The sequence below is a fragment of the Hyaena hyaena genome, unplaced genomic scaffold (assembly GCF_003009895.1).
Source record: "Hyaena hyaena isolate Hyena2069 unplaced genomic scaffold, ASM300989v1 scaffold_67, whole genome shotgun sequence".
NCBI lineage: Eukaryota > Metazoa > Chordata > Mammalia > Carnivora > Hyaenidae > Hyaena > Hyaena hyaena.
In genome coordinates, this window is record NW_024080699.1 from 3,075,679 (window position 1) to 3,097,172 (window position 21,494).

At 52.0% G+C, this 21,494-nt stretch overlaps 1 protein-coding gene across 2 annotated transcripts in view; it reads right to left on the minus strand.

The window, feature by feature from the left end:
* Positions 1–20,870, minus strand: part of CCDC88C (coiled-coil domain containing 88C) — a 131,311-nt gene extending 110,441 nt beyond the window's left edge. Inside the window, exons 1-3 of one of the 2 annotated variants that reach the window (XM_039232513.1) lie at positions 20,764–20,867; positions 19,937–20,037; positions 12,770–12,878 (exon numbers count right to left, since the gene is read on the minus strand). In XM_039232513.1, the coding sequence (XP_039088444.1) occupies positions 12,770–12,878; positions 19,937–20,037; positions 20,764–20,823 (270 nt within the window). In that variant the 5' untranslated portion in view covers positions 20,824–20,867. Of the gene's footprint in view, positions 1–12,769; positions 12,879–19,936; positions 20,038–20,763 lie in introns of both variants that reach the window. The other variant, XM_039232514.1, reaches the window with a different exon arrangement.
* Positions 20,871–21,494: the final 624 nt, after the last annotated feature.

Consider the following 21,494-nt stretch of genomic DNA (forward strand, 5'->3'; position numbering starts at 1 on the left):
ATTCTGTGTCTCCCTCTCCCTCTGCCCCTCCCCTGCTTGCGCGCGCACGCGCTCTCTCTCTCTCTCTCTCTCTCTCTCTCGAAAATAAACAAACACTACATACACACACACACACACACACACACACACCAAAGCTCTGTCTTCTAATTAGTCTAGAAAGCAGCAACAGGTCGGGGAACTCTGTAGAAGTATTTTAGCCTAGAGATAGGACCCCGGGTCCAGGCCCAGTACAATAATGGGTTTCCTGAATGCCAGGACTTGCTTTAATTCCTTACTCCAGAGTCACGGGTTCTGTTGTTTTGTATCTTGTCTCTAACACATGCGGACACGTGGGTTTCCAGGCTGATGGGGTGAGACACAAAGATGCAGTGCCTACTTTTAAGGTGTTTCACTGCTGGTGGCAGATAAAATTCTGAGACAATATGTGTAAAATAATAGCCCTGAAACAGTGCACCATGGGCACACAGTAAACTTTTTAAAAAGCTCAGGGGAAAATGTGTAGGGCAAGTCAAGCACATGTGTGCATGCTCCTTGGACTAATCCAAACCAATCACAGTGTATCTCTTGGAAGGACCCTTCCAAAGCCACTTACTAATAAATCAATGAAGCACACCCAGAGGGGCGGATCTGCCCACAACACCTTCTGCTCCGTGGTGGGCATCTTATACTCACAGCCCACGTGGGACCAGAACAAGGCCTTCATTCAACTCTCCTCACAGTCTTTGAGGCAGGTGCTATCAATAGCCTCATCTTCAGATAAGAAACACTCTCCGAGGAGCACCTGGGTGGCTCAGTCACTTAAGTGTCTGACTTTGGCTCAGGTCATGATCTCACAGTTTGTGAGGTCGAGCCCCGCATCGAGCTCTGTGCTGACAGTTCAAGAGCCTGGAGCCTGCTTCAGGTTCTGGGTCTCCCTCTTTCTCTGCCCCTCTCCTGTTTCTTTCTCAAAAATAAACACTAAAAAAAAATTAAATAAAAAAAAAAGAAAAGAAACACTCTCTGAGACAAAGCTGCCCAAGGTCACCAATTTGCATGGTGAGCTCAAAGGATCCCACACCTCTACCTCCCACCTCTGCAGACAGAAGCTTATGGTTCCTTTTCTTGCTGTCTGTGTTTGGCTCTTTCATCTGCAGGATGAAACGCAGACCAAACGCCAGGTCGTCCTGGAAGAGGAGCTACTGCCATGAGTGCTCACGGACTCTAGACACGCGGCACTATCTCACCCGAGCCTCACGACAACCTGCAATATGGTATTACCCACACTTTATAGGGGAGGTTCGAGGATCCACCCGCAGTCACATCAGCAGGCACAGGGACACACAAGTTTCTAGACCCTTGAAAAATAAAATGACCCAACCTGACAAAGCAGCGGAGTCTGCCCTTACTTCTGCCCCTGCCCCCCAGCTTCCATCTCATTCTCCCCCCTCTGGCTTCACCTTCCTGGCCTTCGCCACACTGAGCTTGCTCATCCGCTCCACGGGCCAGTGGCTAAAGTGCCACCCCTCCCAGCCAACGGAAGGGTGCCACCGTAGAACGTGTCTGGACGCCCGCTTTCAAGCTCCATTTTCATTTCCAACTGATATGAACTCTTGAACGGGGCCCGAAGTGGCGATCGTTTTACTAGCAGTTGCTCATAAAATTTCAACAGGGCAACTGTCAGTTGTGTCATACAAGGACGGTGAAATTAATTCATACGCAGGGACGGTCGTGCTCGGTGGCATCAATAACATAATCAACGAGATAAGTAATCAGAAACAGCTCAACCAGTCAGCCCCACGTGAGCAGGCTCTCTCTCCTTTTCCCTGCTCTGCTTCATGGAATTACTCCCTTTTCCTTCTTTCTCATAAAAACCCCTTGCTCTCCCCACGCAAGTAGGAGACTTTTCTGGTTACTCAGTCGTCCTCGGTGCTCCCTGACCTGCGGTTCTGAGACGCTGAGCGAAGGGCTTGTTCTTTTGCAGTTCTGCCTCCTTTTCTAGGTGGACAGAAGGAATGGGAGGCTGGTCCCCGTCCCCACCTGCACCGTGCCCCATCAGCACAGGGTATAGGGTGGGTACAGGGCCAGAGCATGGCCCTACACTTGGAACACCTCCCTCCCTCCCTCACCCCTCAACCTCTTGAGAAACCCAAATCCCAAACCACTGGAAAGCTTGCAGGGTGTCGATGGCCCAGCCCTTCCGGAGCCTCCACCTTCCCTCAACACACCGCCAGCACACTCAGAACCGGGGGCCTCAGCACGTCCCTCGTCCTTGCCGAGCCCACCGACTTAAGACGAGCCCTTCCTCATCCTCAAGTCTTCCTCCCCAATACCAGAAAAATGACTGAAATAGGAAGGCCCCAAGCACTACGGCCAAGTAGGAGAAAAACTCTGCCTTTCCAAAAAGAAAGGCTGAGTAACAAAAACTGTTTTTAGCCCTGGACGTGAGCCACGCGGGCGGCTTTACAGAGGGGCGAAGCCTGCCCGGGCAAGTTCTTCGGAGCCTCCTTCTGACAAAGTAGTTGTAACATCCCACATGCTGATCTTGGCATCAAACGCCAAAACCCAAGGTAAGGGAGAGACCCTTCTTTTATTTTTTTCCCTCAGAACTGGAGAAAGCCACTTCCTTCCTTTTCGTCACAAAAGGCATCGGCACCTCTTACGGCTTCCCACCTCTCTGGGGACTAGTGTACTACGAACCAAGTGGTTTCTACCACCTTCGTTCACCCAGCAGTGCCGGGTCCTCAACAGTCCCGGCCGCACGCTGAGTGCGTGAGCACAAGACTAGCTGAAAAGGACGCCGCGCGCCGCACCTACAAGGAGCACGGCCCACCCTCGGCATCTGAGAGTTTCCGGCGGTGGTTCAGCCAATATTCTGCCAGAAGCACAAACTCGATGGAAACCAACTTGACAATAAACTATTTGTAGGAAAAAAAAAAAAAAGTGTAATTTCTTCCAAAAAAACAAAAACAAACTCAGACCACCTGCCTGATGGTGGGGTGACCCCCCCCCCACCTTCCACCACCGGCTCTGTTCTGTGCCCAGACCTTTGGAGAAGGGCTCACAAAATGACCCTTCTTAAACGAACGGCCACTGTGAGAAAAGTTGAGCGAAAGGTGGAGAAGGACATTCATGGCGAAAGAACACGTATCAGAAACAGGATTCAGGAAAGAAGTGCCATTCAGACGAAGGAGAGGAGCCAGGACAAAGTTCGGATTTGCAGAAGCAAAGGTTTGCTGGGTCCCTCGGGCCTATCCCACACTGGAACTTTCGGGCCCAAAGCCAGCTGGCAGCCCGAGGGGCCCTGGGCGGCACCCTCAGCACCTGGGAGGGAAGGAGTGAGGCAGCCCAGGGACAGGAGGCAAAGCCCCGACAATTCAAGGTCTGGACTCAAGGCCAGGAGGGGAACCCACACAGACCAGAAAGGATGGTGTCTACACACATTTCCCCCGCCTCCACTGTCTTTGTGTGCATGTGTGTATGCGCGTGTCTGTCTCTCTCTCCCCCTCTCTTGCTCGCCTTCAGCCTCCATGGCCTGGCCAAGTTCCAGCTCCACTAATTACAGCAGGCCCACCTTTCACCCCTCCCCACCCTCTGCAATTAACCCTGATTCTCTGCTTCCTGCTGCTCTGGGGGGTGCAGGGTGCAGTCTGAGGCCAGCTGTTCCCTCCATCCCACCCGGCGCCCAGCCCCCGGAAGTGCTGGCCTCACAAGGTGCCTGAAGCAATCCAGTCCCTTCCTCTGGGGCTCCAGGCTGGTGTGAAACTCGTTTTCACAACACGGGAAAGCCTCAGGAAGCCACGCTCCCAGCCTGGCCCACCACATGAAGCTTCCGAGCTCAGGATCCATCTCTTGGGGCGCCTGGGTGGCTTAGTCGGTTGAGCCTCCGACTTTCGCTTAGGTCATGATCTCGCAGTTCGTGGGTTCGAGCCCCGCGTCGGGCTCTGTGCTGACTGCCAGCTCAGAGCCTGGAGCCTGTTTCAGTCTGTGACTGCCTCTCTCTCTGACCCTCCCCTGCTCACACTGTCTCTCTCTCTCTCTCCTAGAAATAAATAAAACATTAAAAAAAAAAAAAAAAAGATCCACCTCTCCTGGGTGTCAGTGCAGATCCTGGTGGCCATGCTGACCTTTATAAAACAGACGCTCTACCTACAGCAAGCTACCTCCCTACACAGTGGACTACAGAAGGCTTCATTTTTATTTGTTCTTAAAAAAACTTTTTAACGTTTATGCTTTTTTTGAGAGACAGAGACAGAGCATAAGTGGGGGAGGGGCAGAAAGGAGGAGACACAGAATCCAAAGTAGGCCAGGCTCTGAACTGACAGCACGGAGCCTGATGTGGGGCATGAACTCAAGGACCGTGAGAACATGACCTGAACTGAAGTCGGACGCTTAACCAGCTGAGCCACCCAGGCGCCCCAGAAGGCTTCATTTTTAGAAAGGCATCTCACCAAGTAGCCGACAATCAAGAAAACCTACAGCTCTCTGGGGCGGTTTCCGTATCCTACTTGCTGAGCCTCACTAACCTGTAAAATGGGGGACAGCAATTTCTTCCCCACAATGCCAGGGCCTGGCTCCGAGGAGGCACAGTTATCTTCTTCCCAGCCTTCTGACGGGGACAAAAAGCTAAGTCTCCAAGTTCCTGCTTGCTATTTAATACGCCTTGATAGCATTTCTTCTAAAACAAAAAGGAGAAAAAACAAATCAAGTTCCACTGGCGCTTGGTCTCCCATTTTGCACAAACAAAACTTGCCTCTGGGTAGATATGAGCCTACGAAGCACATGACCCAGGGTCTTTGGCCCTGTCTGCCCCACCCTGGTTAGCAGGACAGGAAGGGTCATAGGTCAGGAGCAAATGCCTTCTATTTAGTGTAGAAAAAGGGAATTCTAGCAGTCCTGAAAACTACGGTCCTACTGCAGCCCCCCTCCAGCTGACTCAGAGCCACGGCCACCCCATCGGGCAGGCCCTGAAGCCCAGGGCCCTAGAGGGAGTGGGGGCCAGGTGCTGCGGCTCTCAGTGCGCCTGGGCAAGCATTTTACTCCCCTCCCAGAAGCTCGCTCCAGATGGGGCACCAAGCAGGCCCCACGTGGGCAACACCCCATGGAGCCTCTCAGAATTCGTCCCCCTCGCCCCTGCCTTGGTCCAGGGCCCCATGATCTGCCCTGACTCCCTGTTCCCTCTTGACACCAATCTGTTCTTCATATCGGTGCCAGCATTGCCTTTTTTTAAACCTTCCCTTTTAAAACTTCTCCAAAGACTCCCAAGTCCTTTAGGATGAAGTTCGAATTTGTTAGCATGACATCCGCCCCCTGGAACTGCCTCATCTTTCCAGGACCCCCACCACCACCCCCCAAAGACACCCAACCTCTAGCACCTTGAAGTTACTCAGTGCTCAGGCTGCTTAATGTCTCCACAGCTTTGCAAGTGCTTTTCCTCTTCCGGACACCCCCCCACCACGCACCCCATTTTCACCCAGTCTGGCTCCTTGTCAACCCTCCAAGACTCAGGACAAGTGTCACCCCATGTGTCATGGGGACAGAAAGCTCCCCAGGAGCTTCACCCTCTCCCGGGCTGGGGAACTCCCTCCTGTGCCCTGCGGCCCCTCCCACCCCAGCCCCACCGGAGGAGGGCATCTCAGGCCTGGAGAATGGACTTAACGACAAGAAAGAGAAAGGAACCAGGCAACCCCTGCCAAGTGACACCCTCCCCTCGAGGCCCCCAGAGCTTCCTCATCCCACAAGTCATCACTGCACTAGAGACAATGAGGGACAGGAAGGGAGATGGAAGAAAGAGGAAAGGAGGGGTCCATGCAGACCACCGCCCCTCTCAGGCTCACTTCCCAACGTGGCCTGGAAGGTTCCCTCATGAACTTTAAACTGACCACGAATAGTCACAGGGAAGCAGAAAAGCTCGTGGGTTAAGCCCAGTAACAGAAAAAGAGCTCCTACTGCTGATATGGGGACAGGAGGCAGGGGCCTCTCTAATGAAGGCCTCCCAGTCCCGGGGCCGGGCCGGACCGCCCCGCCTCCATTCTGTCACCCAGCACACCACAATCGCCGGAAGGCTGTGCTGCTAGAGTCAAGCCAGCATCCAGCAAGACTCCAGCACCAGGAAGCGTGCCCAGGTGTACAGTAAAAACCTCAGACCTTCGTCCACACGGCCGAGACACAGAAATCATCACCCCTTCAACAGCAATATGCAACCCTGCACATCTTTAACACCACGCGTGAAGGGCGCAACCGGGCAACCCGGCAAGGGAAACAAGGCAATTCTGGCAGGGAGCAACCGAAGTCCTCCAAGTATTCATGCCCTCTGACCCAGGAATTCCGTAACAGCAATTTATCCCAAGGAAATGAAAACATTTGTTGAAAGGTTTTAAGTACCAAGTATGCTCATGGTTGTATTGTTTATAATTCTGAGACAGAAATAACTCCGGATCAGCGATAATGGGGGAGCCCCACGATCAAGTGCCACGTAGACACTAAAATTCATAGAACAAAAGAATGTTCAATGCCATGGGAAAATGCTCACCACACAGTTAAGTGAAAAGAAAGGTTACGAGGGGCACCTGAGTGGCATCCGACTTCAGCTCAGGTCACGATCTCATGGTTCGTGGGTTCAAGCCCCGAGTCAGGCTCTGTGCTGACAGCCAGCTCAAAACCTGGAGCCTGTTTCAGATTCTGTGACTCCCTCTCTCTCTGACCCTCCCCTGCTCACGCTGTCTCTCAGAAATAAATAAAACATTAAAAAAATTTAAAAAAAAGGTTATGAATAGTGCAGATGATATAATCCACACTTTGAAACCCACGTACACACAGAAGCAGCGATAGAAGGCATAAATACCAAAACGCTAACCACGGCAGCTCTAAGTGGCATGATCATGGGTGAACTTTTCCTTATTTCTTCCATCTGCGATCAGAAATCTTTCTAATAAAAAATGTTACTTTTAACTTCTGCAAAACGTAAATATAAGCTACAAAATCAAGAGTATCCCTCCTCCTCCTCCTGTGAAGGCTCACAGCACCCCCTCTATAAAATCAGAAGTGGAGAAGTGCTCCCCTGCAAATTTGATACAATGTATTACTATTCACAAAGCAAACTCCAGGGGTACTATGGTACCGTAGAAACAGCCTGTGTGGACTGTAAGCTCCCCTCAGCACTGTCCCTACCCATCAAAGCAGGTCACACCCACCTAAGGCAGCTTCGCTTGAACTAAGCGCTACAGACCACATGAATGAGGCGGACCCATGCAGTTTACTATGTTCCCACCAACGATATCAAATGTACATTTCCTTCTACTCTTACTTTTGATAGAAGTCTTTCATTTCTCCAACCGAGGGCACACACTTCTAGAGATAATTCTAATTTTAACCAGTCAGCCTGTGCTTATCAAATGCAACCACTACAGAAATCAGATACCCAAAAGAGGCTGAGTGAGTAAAAGGTATGGGCGGTATACAGAACTTTTACCTAAAGGTACCACACAAAACAACATATACAGACACACACACACAAACATGACTTCTAAGAATCAGAGAAAGTTAAGGGGAGGGAGCCTAAAGCAGATATGCACAATACTCACACGTTCATATTTATTTTTAACAGAGACACAGAGTTCTTTATAACCATCTGCACTACTTCACTTTTTCAAAGCAATAAAGGAAAAAGACTACAGAAGATAAGGCAATGCCAGGTTCTTTATTCTGCTTTTCTTCTGAGATAAAGAACAACATTCTGGGTTGGTTGTGGCCTTCTGATCTTGGCGAGAGACCAGAGCTGAGAAGAGCCAAGTTCAAGGAACTCGTAAAACAAAGCTTCCTTGAGGGGACCTGTCATGTCTCTGGCCATCGCGTGACTGTGGAATCTGGGGCCCACGAGGGCCCATCCTCTTCTTGACACAGGAGGGCTCAGGCGGCCCAGAGAGGGAAAGCAGACTGTTCCGGCACATGATCAAAGAAACTCAAAGAAACTGCGCAAATTTCTCATTTCAGGGTAAGTTCTGCAGGTGGGTCCGTACACCCGCCTGAGGGTCTCGATTTCAGGACAGAGATGTGTGTACCCGGCAAAAAGATCCACACGCTGAATTTATCCAGGCCTCTGAAGTGCTTCCCGCCAGCATAAAGCCAAAAAACCCTCAGAAACTTGACATGGCAAGTAGGCCCTGGCTGTCGGGAGGCGGCACAAGGGTGCAGCGTCCAGGGCAGGTAACGGCAGTGGGACACTCGTGCACAAACTCCAAAGAACACACACACGCCGGCCACTGCTGCACCAGGGACTTCCGTGTTCACTAGCCGTACTTTCCGACTGGCCCCACTGTCAAATGAACACGCATTTAACATCAATACTCAAGAATCTGAATATAAAAAAGAACCGTTCTAGAAATCCAAACTTTAACTTTTAAGAGACTCAGATGCACAAGGGGCTGGCTGTTGAGCAGTGAAACAAGCATCACGCGGTCCCGGGCTCAGGGCTGGCCAGCCGGGTGGCTGGGGGCCCCAGACGGTTCTGGTCCAAGCTTGCCTTCCCTCCGAGCCTCAGCACGCGTCCTGTCCGCGGAGACTCATCCTGGAGCTGCTACCTCCACCTCGGACCACCAGCCTGTTCTTCGGTGAGAGTCAGCGAGCAAACCAGGCGCCCTCTCCTCTGCCTCACTGTCCCGGGGCAGATGGACAGGAGTCACCTGGCTGAAAGGGCCTCCTCTGGACATCACTAGAAACCTTTGGTTCCCATGAGAGTGTGCATCAGAATCACCTGGAGGGCCTGTTAAGACGGACTGCCGGGGGCATCTGGGTGGCTCAGTCAGTTAAGTGTCCGACTTGGGCTCAGGTCATGATCTCGTGGTTTGGGGGTTCGAGCCCCGCATCGGGTTCTGTGCTGGCAGCTCAGAGCCTGGAGCCTGTTTCAGATTCCATGGCTCCCTCTTTCTCTGCCCCTCCCCGACTCATGCTCTGTCTCTCTCGGTCTCAAAAATAAATAAACTATTAAAAAAATTAAAAAAAAAAAAAAAAGACTGCCAGCCTGGGGAGGTCTACAGAGGGGCCTGACGTCAGTACTTCTAACACGTTCCCAGGCAATGACGGTGCCAGTGGCCTGGGAACCACACTTTGGGAAAGCCCAGGGAGTCCCAATCCTGCTGGAAGGATGGCAAGACTAGCAGCTGGAGAACTTGTGAAAATGCAGATTCTAGGCCCCCACGGCACCGAAGTCCAAACAGCGGGTCAGGAGGCAGCCGGAGACATGGCCGAAGCACCAATGGTCAGACCGAGCCTGGCCATGCTGGTTTTTACCCACCGTCTATCTTCTGCCCTAGCAGAAGGTCAAGGATCACTGTCTCCAAAGGTTTTCAGAGCCAAAACTCGAGGTTCCTTGTGACGGAAGCCCACTCTATTCAAGTGAGGTCCCTATCCTTTCTAACTGTCCCTGTCCCACAGTGCCTCTGAAAAGAAGGGGACAGCCAGTGGGCAGAAACACTGCTTGGCGGACAAGACCCAAGGCTGGCTTCTGTGACTTCAGCGTCTCAGAAAAGCCACAGGCAAGGCTCAAGGTCTCAAGTCTACTGAAAAGCCACAGCTGAGCGGGGGTCCCACTCCCTCGGGGGCAACCTCTCGCCCTTCCAGGACGCCCTTGTAACAGTAAGGAACGACACTTCTCTTGCTTCATCCTGAGCCCTCAGGACGGCTTTCACAAAGGGACTCGGGCTGTACTTCTCTTGGAAGCTTTTCTTGAGTGACCTTTAATAATAATAACCAATTATGTTTACACTTGAATGTCAGGTGGAAGGAAAAAAAGGCAGGATATGCAATTGTGTATACGGCATGACCACAGCGGTGTAAAACAAAAACCATTCATGCAAACAGTGGAAGGAAACCGTAAAAACGTTAATAGGGATTGTTTAGGTGGCAGGATTGTGGGTGGTTCTTTTCTTGCTACTTGTTTATTTTCCAAATTGTTTATAAAAAGCACATATTACTTATAGGACCAGAGCTTAGTTTTACAATAAATCAGAAGGAAAAAATACACACAACTGCCCACAACTAACCGGTGTCAGCCCAGAAAGCAAGAGGCCTGCTAGCTTTCTCCACATAAGCAGGACTAGGGGCCCAGAATGGCTCTGAGGCCTTGAGCAAGTGCCTTCAGCAAATACTTGCTCCCCTGCCCTCAGAGAGTTACCAGTGCAGAAGCAGAACAAGGGTACTGGGTCCTCCCTTCTACCTGTGAGACTTCCTGGGCCCTGAGAACGGACTAGCTGTGCATTAGAACTAGAAACTTTCCTCCCCGTTTCTCATCTTCTGGAACTTGACACAGAGCAGCAACCCGCCTCCAAACGGACACTGGCTCTAATGGGCATCAAGCTCCCTTTGGCCAGACTGTCGGGAGCCACTGCTCACCATCAGCGCGTGACCTCCTGCGCCAGCAGGAGCCGAGGACAGCCATCACCTGCACGGCCATCACCTCCACCTGACCTCCACGTCATCGGGGCCACCTGGGAGAGGTCACTACCTCCCAGCCACACCTGGGGTCCGGGACACACCTGGCAACTTATGGACAGAGCGGCTGGCCCCGGCCAGCCTCACAAGCTGGTTCAGAATTTCGGGATCTCTCACGTTCACACCCTCCCCTGTTCGGATTCATCCGACACGGAGTGGAGCAGACCTACATTTGAGCAGCTGCGGAAAGTGTGGCCCCTGACAGATCGAGGAAAAACCGGTCTCATGCCTCCAGGTCTTTCTCTGCCTCGACACCCTTTCCTCTTTCCTCCTTCCCATGATGCTCCAAACGTGGAAACTCAGTTACCTACCAGGAGTCCACTCAGGCGCCCCTCCTCCAAGAAGCCTTCCCCCTCCCCACCCCTGCGGCAGGGCTTAAAGGTCTGGTGTCTCGAACTGTCTCCACCAACCACTTCTCCTGGCACTTAGCACACCACCATCGAAGGCACCCGCTCACTGTGAACAGTGCCTGCAGACAGGGATCAAGCCCTGAGTACATGCTGAACAGCCCCCTCCATGCCCAGACTCAAGTTCACCGGCAGGCCAATCACCTTTACCCAGCTTCCCGTGCCTGTGGCTGCCCCCCAGGGAAACACGAGCAGAGTATTTCCCGCCTGCCTGCAGCAGGCCAGGCCCTGAGTGTGGCACCCCTCAGGTGAGGAAACAAACCCACTTCTCCCCACAGACCCAGCTGGCTCGGGCCCCCTCCTCAGCACAACTGGCATCAACCTGGGACTAAGGGGGTGGTTGGACCTTTGTCTCCCAGAGGCTGCTCAGAGTCCACGGTGCTGGGCCACCGACGGTGCATGGAACGAGCTCAGGTGGCTTGCGGAACTGGCCACACTGGGAATTGGGGTAGCATCCTAGCACCGAAGCCTCCTCTCACACACCCCGACCTTGAGGAGAAGAGGGTGGAAACAATCATACCAGAAAACACCAGACACAGGCCACTCCCTCCCTTTCCTGTCCATCCCCAAATTCGTACTGGGTCAGAACAAGGGCCCCTGCAGCCACCACAGCCCGGCGGGAGGCCTCAGCTCTCCTCAGAGCCAGCAACCACTGCATGATACAGGGCAGAGAGGGAGCCTTCGACCACCTCACATCTGCAGGAACCTCACCACTCTGACGATGCCCCTAAACCCCAGCACCGAGATGGAGTTACAGCCCAGGAGGCGGATGCTAGGAATAGGTCCCAGAGGCAGAATCTGCCCAAGCAATCAGTGAAGCCATGGCATGAATTCTGGAAAAGATCTGTTCTTGAGCAGTGGTTCTCAGACGGTGTTCCCTGGGGTCCTGGGAACCCACCAAGATCCCCAGAGAGAGAGGAGGGAGCTGAGCAGAGAACACTAGGGTCCCTCAAGTCAACCAGAGTCACTAGAGCTTCACTTGGGGCTTTGGGAAAAATGCACAGGGGGGAAGAAGTTACACTGCTAAGAAGTCTGAAAACCAGGGATCTGAGATACACAGTTCAAATCCATTTACGATCCAGGCGCTCGGGTGGCTTAGTCGGTTGAGCGTCTGACTTCAGCTCAGGTCATGATCTCGCGGTCTGGGAGTTCCAGCTCCACGTCAGGCTCTGTGCTGACAGCTCAGAACCTGGAGCCTGCTTCAGATTCTGTCTCCCACTCTCTCTGCTCCTCCCCTGCTCACACTGTCTCCCCGCCTTTCTCTCAAAAATAGACATTAAAAATTTTTTTTTAAAAATCTATTTACAATCAATGTCAGACAGTCACCTGACCTTCCCAAGGCTGGGATGGGGATTCTAACAGCCTTTCCCCATCAGGCCCCCTTGCCCAACCCATCACCTATCTGCCGGTGAGACACAGGAGACCCTGACAAGCGGACACTCCACACCATGAACCCGTCTGCAAGCTGGGGGCTCAAGTATAACCCTTCTGTGGTCCCCTCCCTACCTCAACCCTTGCAGCTGCCCCTGAACAAACGCTCACTGAGCTGTGGGCAACACCACATCAGGGGTCCCCTCCTGGGGCCGGTCCCTGTTCAGCTACATGCTCGAGGCTGCGGCTGTGAATGGAGGGCCGTCCCTGGGAACCCCCACCACACACAATGCTGGGCATAGAGCTCAAAGGACATTCACTGGACAAAGTGATCCAACATCTGACCCTTCTCACGACACCCCCTAAAAAATGCACAGCAAGCATGGTGAAAACACACCAAGCGTTAGCGAGTCGATGCCTCACCAAGAGCACCATTTCCTCTCGGCTTCCTGTGGGGAAACCGTCTGAGTGACGATACTGCCGGCTGCAGAGCAGAACCCCAGGGGGACGGAGTTCCCAGCCCTTACCTGGTAGTAGGTCTTAATGTTTCTCACCAAGATGGTCAAGTTCTGAATGCGGAGGTTCACGTCGTTGTTAACGTGCTTGTTGATGCGCTGATTTGTCAGCCTGGGGTCTCTAGAGGAGGAAGAGAATGGAAACCTTATATCCCAGCATCTGCCATGCACCCCATTCCCAGGTGAGAGCCAGTGCTCCAGCCTCAGTTAGTACATAGCTGTGACAGCGTGGATCACGTCAAATCCTTATTCCGCTACTACCAAGCCCAGGACCTTGGCAGGGGTGGGGAGGAGGCCCATCACCTCCCTGTTCCCCCATCCCATAGCACCTAGCCCACCACAGGCCCGGAGGCAATGCTATTTCCATCCCTACTGCTAGGAGCACCCATAATCCACCACCAAATGCCAGTGCAGACCCAAAAAGTTATACTATATAAAAACCAATGACCCATCCCAGTTAAGGGGCACCTGGGTGGCTCAGTCGGTTAAGTGTCCAACTCTCAGTTTCGGCTCCGGTCATGAGCTCAGTTTCATGAGTTCCAGCCTGGCTTCCGGCTCTGTGTTGACAGTGGGGAGCCTGCTTGGGATTCCCAGTCTCTCCCTCTCTACCCCTCCCCCACTCATGCTGTCTCTGCCTCTCTCAAAATAGACTTAAAAACATAAATGTTAAAAGCCAAACAGACCAAAATATATGAAATACCAAGAAGGAAAAGGGAAAAAAAAGATATTTTGACAATAAATCAAAATCATTAAAGTTCGATCCCCTCTCCCCAACCCCGTCAAGCAGATTGGTCTAGGCCTGTGCTGCCTGTGATTTACATTTCAGGGACACAACTCTACCCTGAGAAACCCGAGTCTGTGACAGGACATGGCTTACAAGGCACCCTTAGCAAGAAAGGCTAAGAGCAGAAATATAAATAATTCACGTGGGAAACCCCTAAAGTGTCATTTATTTTCCAATCTCAGGCAAAAGTCAAGTCCAGCTGTGATAAAACTAGAAATCTGAATCAAGTGATTTATCATTCCACTCATCTACCTCCAGGACATTTTTCAAAAATGTTTCCTACGTGAAGAGAACAAAGTCAGGAGAAGAAATTTAGCTTCTGCCTTCCCAGGTACCACATGATGCTTTTCATAACCAAGCCCCCCCATCCCCCCAGATGCCCGTCCCATCCTCCACATGGAGAGCCAATTGAAATGAGGGCTGTTTTCAGGGCTTCATCTGTCATCCTGGCCTCATGAAGAGGATGCCGAACCTCCCGGGGGTGGCATGAAAGAAGGCAGAGTCAGCCCCTTCCTCGGGAATCGCCCCACAGGAGACGTGAGCACAGAAATGGGGGGGTTAAGGAAATCAACCTCTGTGTCACACGACTCATCCCAAAGCCAAAAATCAACAGAAAACTGACAAAAAAAAAAAATCTACAAATAGAAATCTTCTTAAATGTCACTGGAAGTACAATCTTTTTTTAAATAGTAGGACTGTTTGGAATTCAGCCGTGACACATTTGACATGTACGCCACGAGCCCCTACCCTGTATCGTGTGTACACAAACCCCTTTGCGTGTTATGTGTTGTCAGTGAACCACGGATCTTGTTCAAACATCCTGCATCCCCTAAAATCATCACAGGGGTACCTTGGGGGCATCCAGGGACTCTCTTTTCAACCATCATGTGACAACATGTCTTATTGTCCCCACACAGTGATGGAGTCTGGCCAAGCCATTTGCACGTTAGGTTTCTCTTGGAGCCATTCATTAGTGAGAAAACAAAGGTTAACAGTTCAGTGGAAATTAATTTAAGGAATAGAGGCGGCATTCAAAACTTAAATCGCAAAAGCACCGTTAGCTACAGAAGTACACCTAACATTACAAATAATTTATCTCAAAGGCACACTTCTCTTCTCCTTACGGAGCTCAAGAGAGGGGAAACAATTTGTGACTCAACAATAATGTGACTAAAGTACTTCTTAAAACTGAACTTTGAGAACACGCAGGGCTTTTTCTGATTAGCTACTGTGGTCCCAGCTCTGAGTCAGCGGCCTCGGCACGTGCGGTGGGACACCTCTCGTTCACTGCGGGGGCAAAGGCACAGCACACACACGGGGTGGGGGGGCAGCCTGGGCGTCCCTCAGAAAACAGCAGGGAAGCCTCTGACCATCTCGGCTTTTGTTCTCACAGTTCAGCTAAAGGAAACAACACTCCAAAAGCGCCTGGATGCTAACCCTAGGAGTAATTAGACTCATTAGCGCAATCATTAGTCCTCTCATCCTTTAACTGAGGCTCTCAGGGTAGAGAGGTTATGAAGAAACAACTGGAAACAAAAGTCAACCAGGGTTAAGTAATGCTCATCCTCACTCTCCCAGCACTGAGTAACCTCCACCTTTCTGTGCTGCAGGAAATGGGTCAGGAGGCACGGATTCCAGTCCGGGATGCGGGACTCGCCAAGGCTCTCTGGGCCCCAGGGTGCTCACCTGCAAAAGGACTATAGGATCCATCCAGGCCTAGGCTGTCATTCTGCGAAGGCCAGGTCTGCACCTGCACACCTGGACCGTACTTGGTCCTAGATCTCAGGAAGAGGACAGCGTATAACCACTGCACAACTGCATGTCCCCCAAAGCCATCATTCATAACAAGGATCTTCCTTCCACAACAGCCCTAGAATGCGAAAGCCCAACGGCCCCATATCAGATGTCAGAGGGCAGGAGAGAGGCACTGGGGGCGCGACACCTGGTAGTGTGTCCCAACTTGCAGAGTCCCAAGTCCAAAGTGTCGGGCCCCCAGGGCTTCCTTCTCATAAAAACTTCTAACTAGAAAAAAGGAAATCAACTTGCCCTAGAATTTTAAAGAGTTATGATTTAGGTTTATAGCAACCCTGCCCCTCCTCCTTTGTGAAAGCCAGCCCCCAACTTTTGATTATATTCCAAAGACTTCCAAAATTTAAACCTGAATCAAGAAATATGTTGACACAGAGCAAATGTCCACAATATAGCACAGGAAAAAAAAAAAGTTAAAAAAACAACAGCATGAGCCCAAGTTTGTATTAAAATACACTGAGGAACATATACCCACGTACTACAGCCATCAACCAGAAGACACAAGATTAGTATCACTACCTCTACATGGTAAAATTATAGGTAAGTTTAGCATGGAGGAGGGCACTTGTGGGGATGAGCACTGGGTGTTATATGGAAACCAATTTGACAATAAACTATTTGTAAAACATAAATAAAAAAATTATAGGTAAGTTTTCTTGCTCACCTGTTTTTTAAATTTTTTTAAACATTTATTCATTTTTGAAAGAGCACAAGTTGGGGAGGGGCAGAGAGAAAGGGAGACACAGAGTCCGAAGTAGGCTCCAGGCTCTGAGTTGTCTGCACATAGCCTGACCTGGGGCTTAAACCCACGAACCGTGAGATCATGACCTGAGGTGAAGTCAAAAGTCAGACGCATAACCGACTGAACTGTCCAGGCAGGCGACCCTTGGTGTAATATTTAAGGACTCAAAGCCCCCATGAAGAGTGTCATACTCTGTAGCCAAAAAAGGAAATCATAGAAGTTCACAAATAAAAATTATTTGCTCCAATACTTCCCTGCCAACACAAACCCATTCAACTAACAAGTACCTGCCCTTTTACCCTCAGCTTTCACACATGCAGAATGGGAACAGAACTCCTCTTCCAGCACACTAGGGGGAAAAATTATCCTTCAAAAACCTTTTAGAAACTTAGGAAACTCTCCCATTGGCCTGGGGAGGTTTCCAACCCCTGAAAAAGATCCTGAATTTTGCAGGGAGCACCAGAGGTAAAGAAGGGAGTCTGAATAAAGCAAATAGTGCTGGACTTGCCACAAGCCTTGTGAGAGCACAACTCTCAGGCCCCAATCCCAAGTTCCCAACCGCACTCAACAGCCATCGCCTCAAATCAGAAGGTGTCTGCTCTCAGAAGTACAGATGCGCTCAGGCACGCGGGCGCACACACCAACTCGGCCCCAGGCCTCACTTCCAACAATGACAGACACTTCCTGGGCATTTTCTATACACACAGTCCTATTCAGTCCTCCCAAGTTTATAAAACCCCATCCCCTTATTACAGATCGGGAAGTCGAGGCTTAGAGAGTTTAATTTGCCCAAGGTGGCAGAACTAGTAAGTGGCAGAGAGGGGACTGTGAACTTGGATCCAGAGAGCATTAGGCAGACAAGTGCCTAAATACTTCTGCTACGATATAGTGAGAAACGTGTCCAAAGTGAATCAGAAATCTTGTTTTCCCCTGGGCACCAGGAGATCGCCCAGAAAGGCAGCATTTACAGAGGAAACATTCAGCAGGGTGCCCCATGCAACTTGCTCCAAGCCACTCAATGCTTTTCACTCAAGAATTCTCCTGGACCTGGGCCCCCCCTGAAAGCTGAGCCCACAGGGCTTTCCCGCTTCCAGGCACTGATGTCACCGCCAGGCCAGGGCCAAGAGACTACTACGGCAGCCTTCTTCAGTTGCCAGAGACAATGCCTAGGTGCAGCCACGTGACCCCTGCCGGCGTCCATATGGCTCTGAAGTGTTAGGTAACATGCCTCTTATCTGAGCTCCGGCAACCTACTTAGCGCACAGCTCTCTACGATTCTCCCAGGTCTTACCGACTTGGGGAGAATTTATCAAAATAGGCAAATAGCACGCAGTTGGAGCTACGAGCATAGGAGATAAGACAGAACAGCCTTATCACTTACTGGCTAGTTAGTCTGACATTTCTCCACTTGGCACAAGTGAACACAGAGGCGTATGGGCGGTGTCAGATACGGGGCATGGACACGAGTCCCAGAGCCCAGCTGTGCCCTCGCACTCACGGAGAAAGGACCAAGGCTAAGAATTATGCAGTAATCTGGGAGACTAATAACATGAGAGAAAGGCAGACTGGAGAAACTCCTACGGGGTGCCTCAAATCCGTTCTGGATTAAGATGGCACATATATAATTGACACTAATACCTGTTAAGTGGCAAGCACCGTGCTAATCGCCAACACATCATCCCCTTTCTAATGCTCACGATCATCACTTAAAGGAGGCACTTTACTTCCCATTTTACAGCTGAGCAAACTAAAGTGTTGAGCGGTGGGCCCAGCCTCACTTGGCGAGTATAAGCCGACCTAGGGTTCAAACCCTGGCTGGCTACCTAGGCTGTCAACATTAGGGCTGGAACGCTTTTTTTTAAAAAAAATTGAGATAATTACATAAAGTGAAATGCATATATCATAAGTCATAGGCATACATCATAAGTCATAGCTTGAAGTCTTTCATCCAATATACAGAACAGTATTACCATCCCCTGAAGCTCACCTGTGTCTCCTTTCCAGCCGACCCCCACCCACCTCCAGGTACGAACAATGTTCTGATTTCTATCACCTGGAAGAAGGTTATTCTGATCATCCAATCAGTAAACTGTATGCTACTGGAGCCACTCACTCCTTGATTTCCTCGTCCGGAAAGCCACCCAAACAGCTTCCCGGTATCCTTTCCTCTCTTCCTGACCCTGGCCAGAAGGCACCAGAAACACGGCTTGAGGCCTTAAGAGCCACGGACTTATCAGCTCCTGCTTCTAGAATGATTACCTTGGCATATCACAGAGAGACCATGTTAAAACTGTCAAGGGAAGCGGAGAAGCCCTTCAAACTGAATTTAGCCACGGGCCAAGTGTGAACGAGTGATGAGCTGGCATTTGTCAAAGGAATGGTCCAGCAGGCTCTCCTGATTTACAAACAAGTGGTAAACGCTTCAGGAATTCCAAAGGTCAGGGAAGAAAGAGAAACAGTCCCAGGGCTTTTGTTCTCCTCTCGGCCTGGGTGTAAAAACTGAATGAAAAGGCTGGGGATACTGCTGTTTTTAATTAAATAGTCTTGGGCTTGGCTAAGGACACACTGGTCACCGCACCACCAGAATCCAGTAACTTTCGGGGTCCACCAAAACGGGGGCAGAGTTGCCAGAACTTAAATATGCCACGTGACAACCCCAGGAAAGCTCGTTTTCATCAGCGTTCTCAGACAAGAGCTGCCAAAGCTGGCAACAGATCTGTCTGTTTAGCATCTAACCACACACGAGATTGGTAAGATCAGTTGTGCCTTTAAAAAAAAAAAAAAAAAAAAGGCAAACTGAAGTGTCTCTCACACAACATGACACCCAATGACTTACTAAAAGGAGGAGTGTTCCCAGGGAATTTTTAAAAACAGGCCTTTTTAAGGAGATCTATTTAAACCACTTTCTGAACACGCCGAAGCTAAGTGCTCCTCCTGTGTGGGCCGCAAAGCTGATTCTCATTAGCTAATGGGTTCGTGTTCAAGTATGACAACTCGCTTACTAGCAGGTGAGTAGGTGGGCAGAAGGGGGCTGATCCACAGAGAACATTAGGATGTTTTATTTTGCTTCAAGCGCCCATGAATCATGCTGAAGCTCAGTTCCAATATGTTCCCTGTACTTTCTGGGTTAAAAACAGAATGCAGTGGTAAGAGCCAACACCTACATGTGGCAGGCTGTCAATCAAACAGGCTCTGCAGAATTCAGCAACAGGAAAGGATGTGGTCACACATGCTAGCATGTGTAACTTCCACCGACACCCTGTTTAAGCTACCAGTGCTTCAAGACAAACAGTACCACAGCATGAAGACTCCAAGGGCCTCTCAACACAGTGACTTCAAATCCAGTTCAGGGGAAGGGCCTTAACCAATTGCACTTGCTACGGGGCAACTGAAAATGTCAGATGAAATGGAAAGGAGATCAGAAACACAGGTATCCCAACCCACAGTGAAACTTTATAGTCACTCACGGATGCGCCGGGTCCACCCTAGCTACTTCCTGTAACTAGACCCTCCGTCACAGTTCCTTGCCCCCCAAAAGGGTTTTTGTTTGGTTTTGTTTCCATTTCAGGACTCAAACCTCAAATATCTGAGTTTGAAGTCCACTGTGCTATCTACACCAAGCGGATGATAGTCATTCCATTTCAAATTTCCTTTACCAAACAAGCTGCCAACCTGCTGTCCTGGAATGCTCCGCAGCCCGAAGAATGGCAACAAGTCGCCTTCATACTGAGATACCAGGGACCCCACCTGCAAAGCACCCCCCTGTTTCAACTTCACGTTCCATTTCTACAACCTTCAACGTTCTGAACTATCATCCTCTCCTTTCTCCCTGAAGATAACTTACATTTGCAACATGATTTGGTTCAAAAAGATGCCGTCTGCTAAATCCATGTACATTGTCAGGTTGTCCTGGTTGCCGCTTCCAAATGAGCCAAAAGTTTTCACCTGCCGGGAAAGGGAGAGGAAGAGAAAGGCAGAAAAAGTCACCCCCAAGCGCACAGTCTAAAGGTCTCCGGGGCAAAGGCGGGAGGGGCCGGTGTAGGAAAACGGGGTCACCCACACCCACCCACCCTTCAGCAGGCACCACCAAGCCCACCCTTTCCCAGGGCCTCTACCCGCTCCGCGCGCCAGGCAACAGAAGCCAGACGGGAGGAAAACTTCCTCCCCGCTTTTCTCCAACGTTCCAGGGCGGAGTAGAAAAACAAAAACCCAAAAGGGAGTTTTCAATAAATTTCTCACGTCTCAAATCTACTGGAAAGGACTGCGCCGACCCCTGTCTGCACACGTTCTCACTCAGAACCCCCCAATCACCACCGCCACCCACCCGGTCTCAGGGATTCCGAAACTACACGAGGATATTTTTGGGGAGTGGGTCCTTTACTCGAGTGGTCAAGCCACGGGGGGCCCAGGTAACTACTCAGACCCAGTCCACTGCAGGGACACAGCCCAGCGCCCGAGTGGGAACAGGTGTACCGGCTCAGACCCCGGCCGGACCCGGCGCGCCGGCTCCCGAGTTGGAAACGCCTCCGGACCCCAGGACTCCGACCCCGACCCTGGGCAGGAGCACTCGCGGAGTCCCTCGCGTTCCGGAAGCTACCCCCGGGAAAAGGGAGCGTACGGCTACCGCTGGGGCACCAACAATAGGGCAGGGAGCTAGTTGGGAGCACTCACCCAGGTCACCAGCGGGCTCTGCAGAAAGAGCTCCATGAGCTCCGAGACGGTCACGTCCATGCTGAGGCTGCGCCCGCCGGCTCCACGCCACGGTCCCCCGCGCCGCGGCACAAAGCGGCTCCGGCAGCGAGCGGCGGGGCGCGGGGCTGCGGCGGCTCGCGCCCGGGAGACAAAGGCGGGGCGCGAGCCCACGTTCCGCGGCTACGGCGGCCCCGCGCCCCGCCCGGGGCTGGGGGAAGGGGAGGGCCCGCCGCTCGGGGAGGAACAATGCGGGCGGCAGCCCCGCCCCTCGGCAGCCCTCCGCAGCCGGCGCGCCGCCTCGCGGCGTTGGAGCCGGGATCCCGGCCGCTGGCGCTGCTGCGCTGGGCGCGGGGAGGGGGCCGCGGCCCGCACGTGTGCGGCGGGGAGGAGGCGTCCGCGCGGCGGGCCGGGCTGCCCGCACGTGGGGCCGCAGCCTCCGCGCTCAGGGCCGCAGCACGTGGCGCCTCCCCGCGCGCGTGCGCCTGCGGCGGGCCGGAACGCCAAGTGCGGCCAGAGCCCAAGGGCGCGGGCGCCCCGGTGCCTGCCCGGGAGGCGCGCCGGAGACTGGGGCGCTCTGCTTGCGAGGGTCGTCCCCGGCCCTCCGCACGCTAGGGGCACAGCAGAGCCGGATCCCGAGACCGCCGGCCCCAGGCAGGTGCAGCCCTCCGACCACGCGGCGTTCCAGGTGCCCCAGGTGCCGCCAGAGGCCC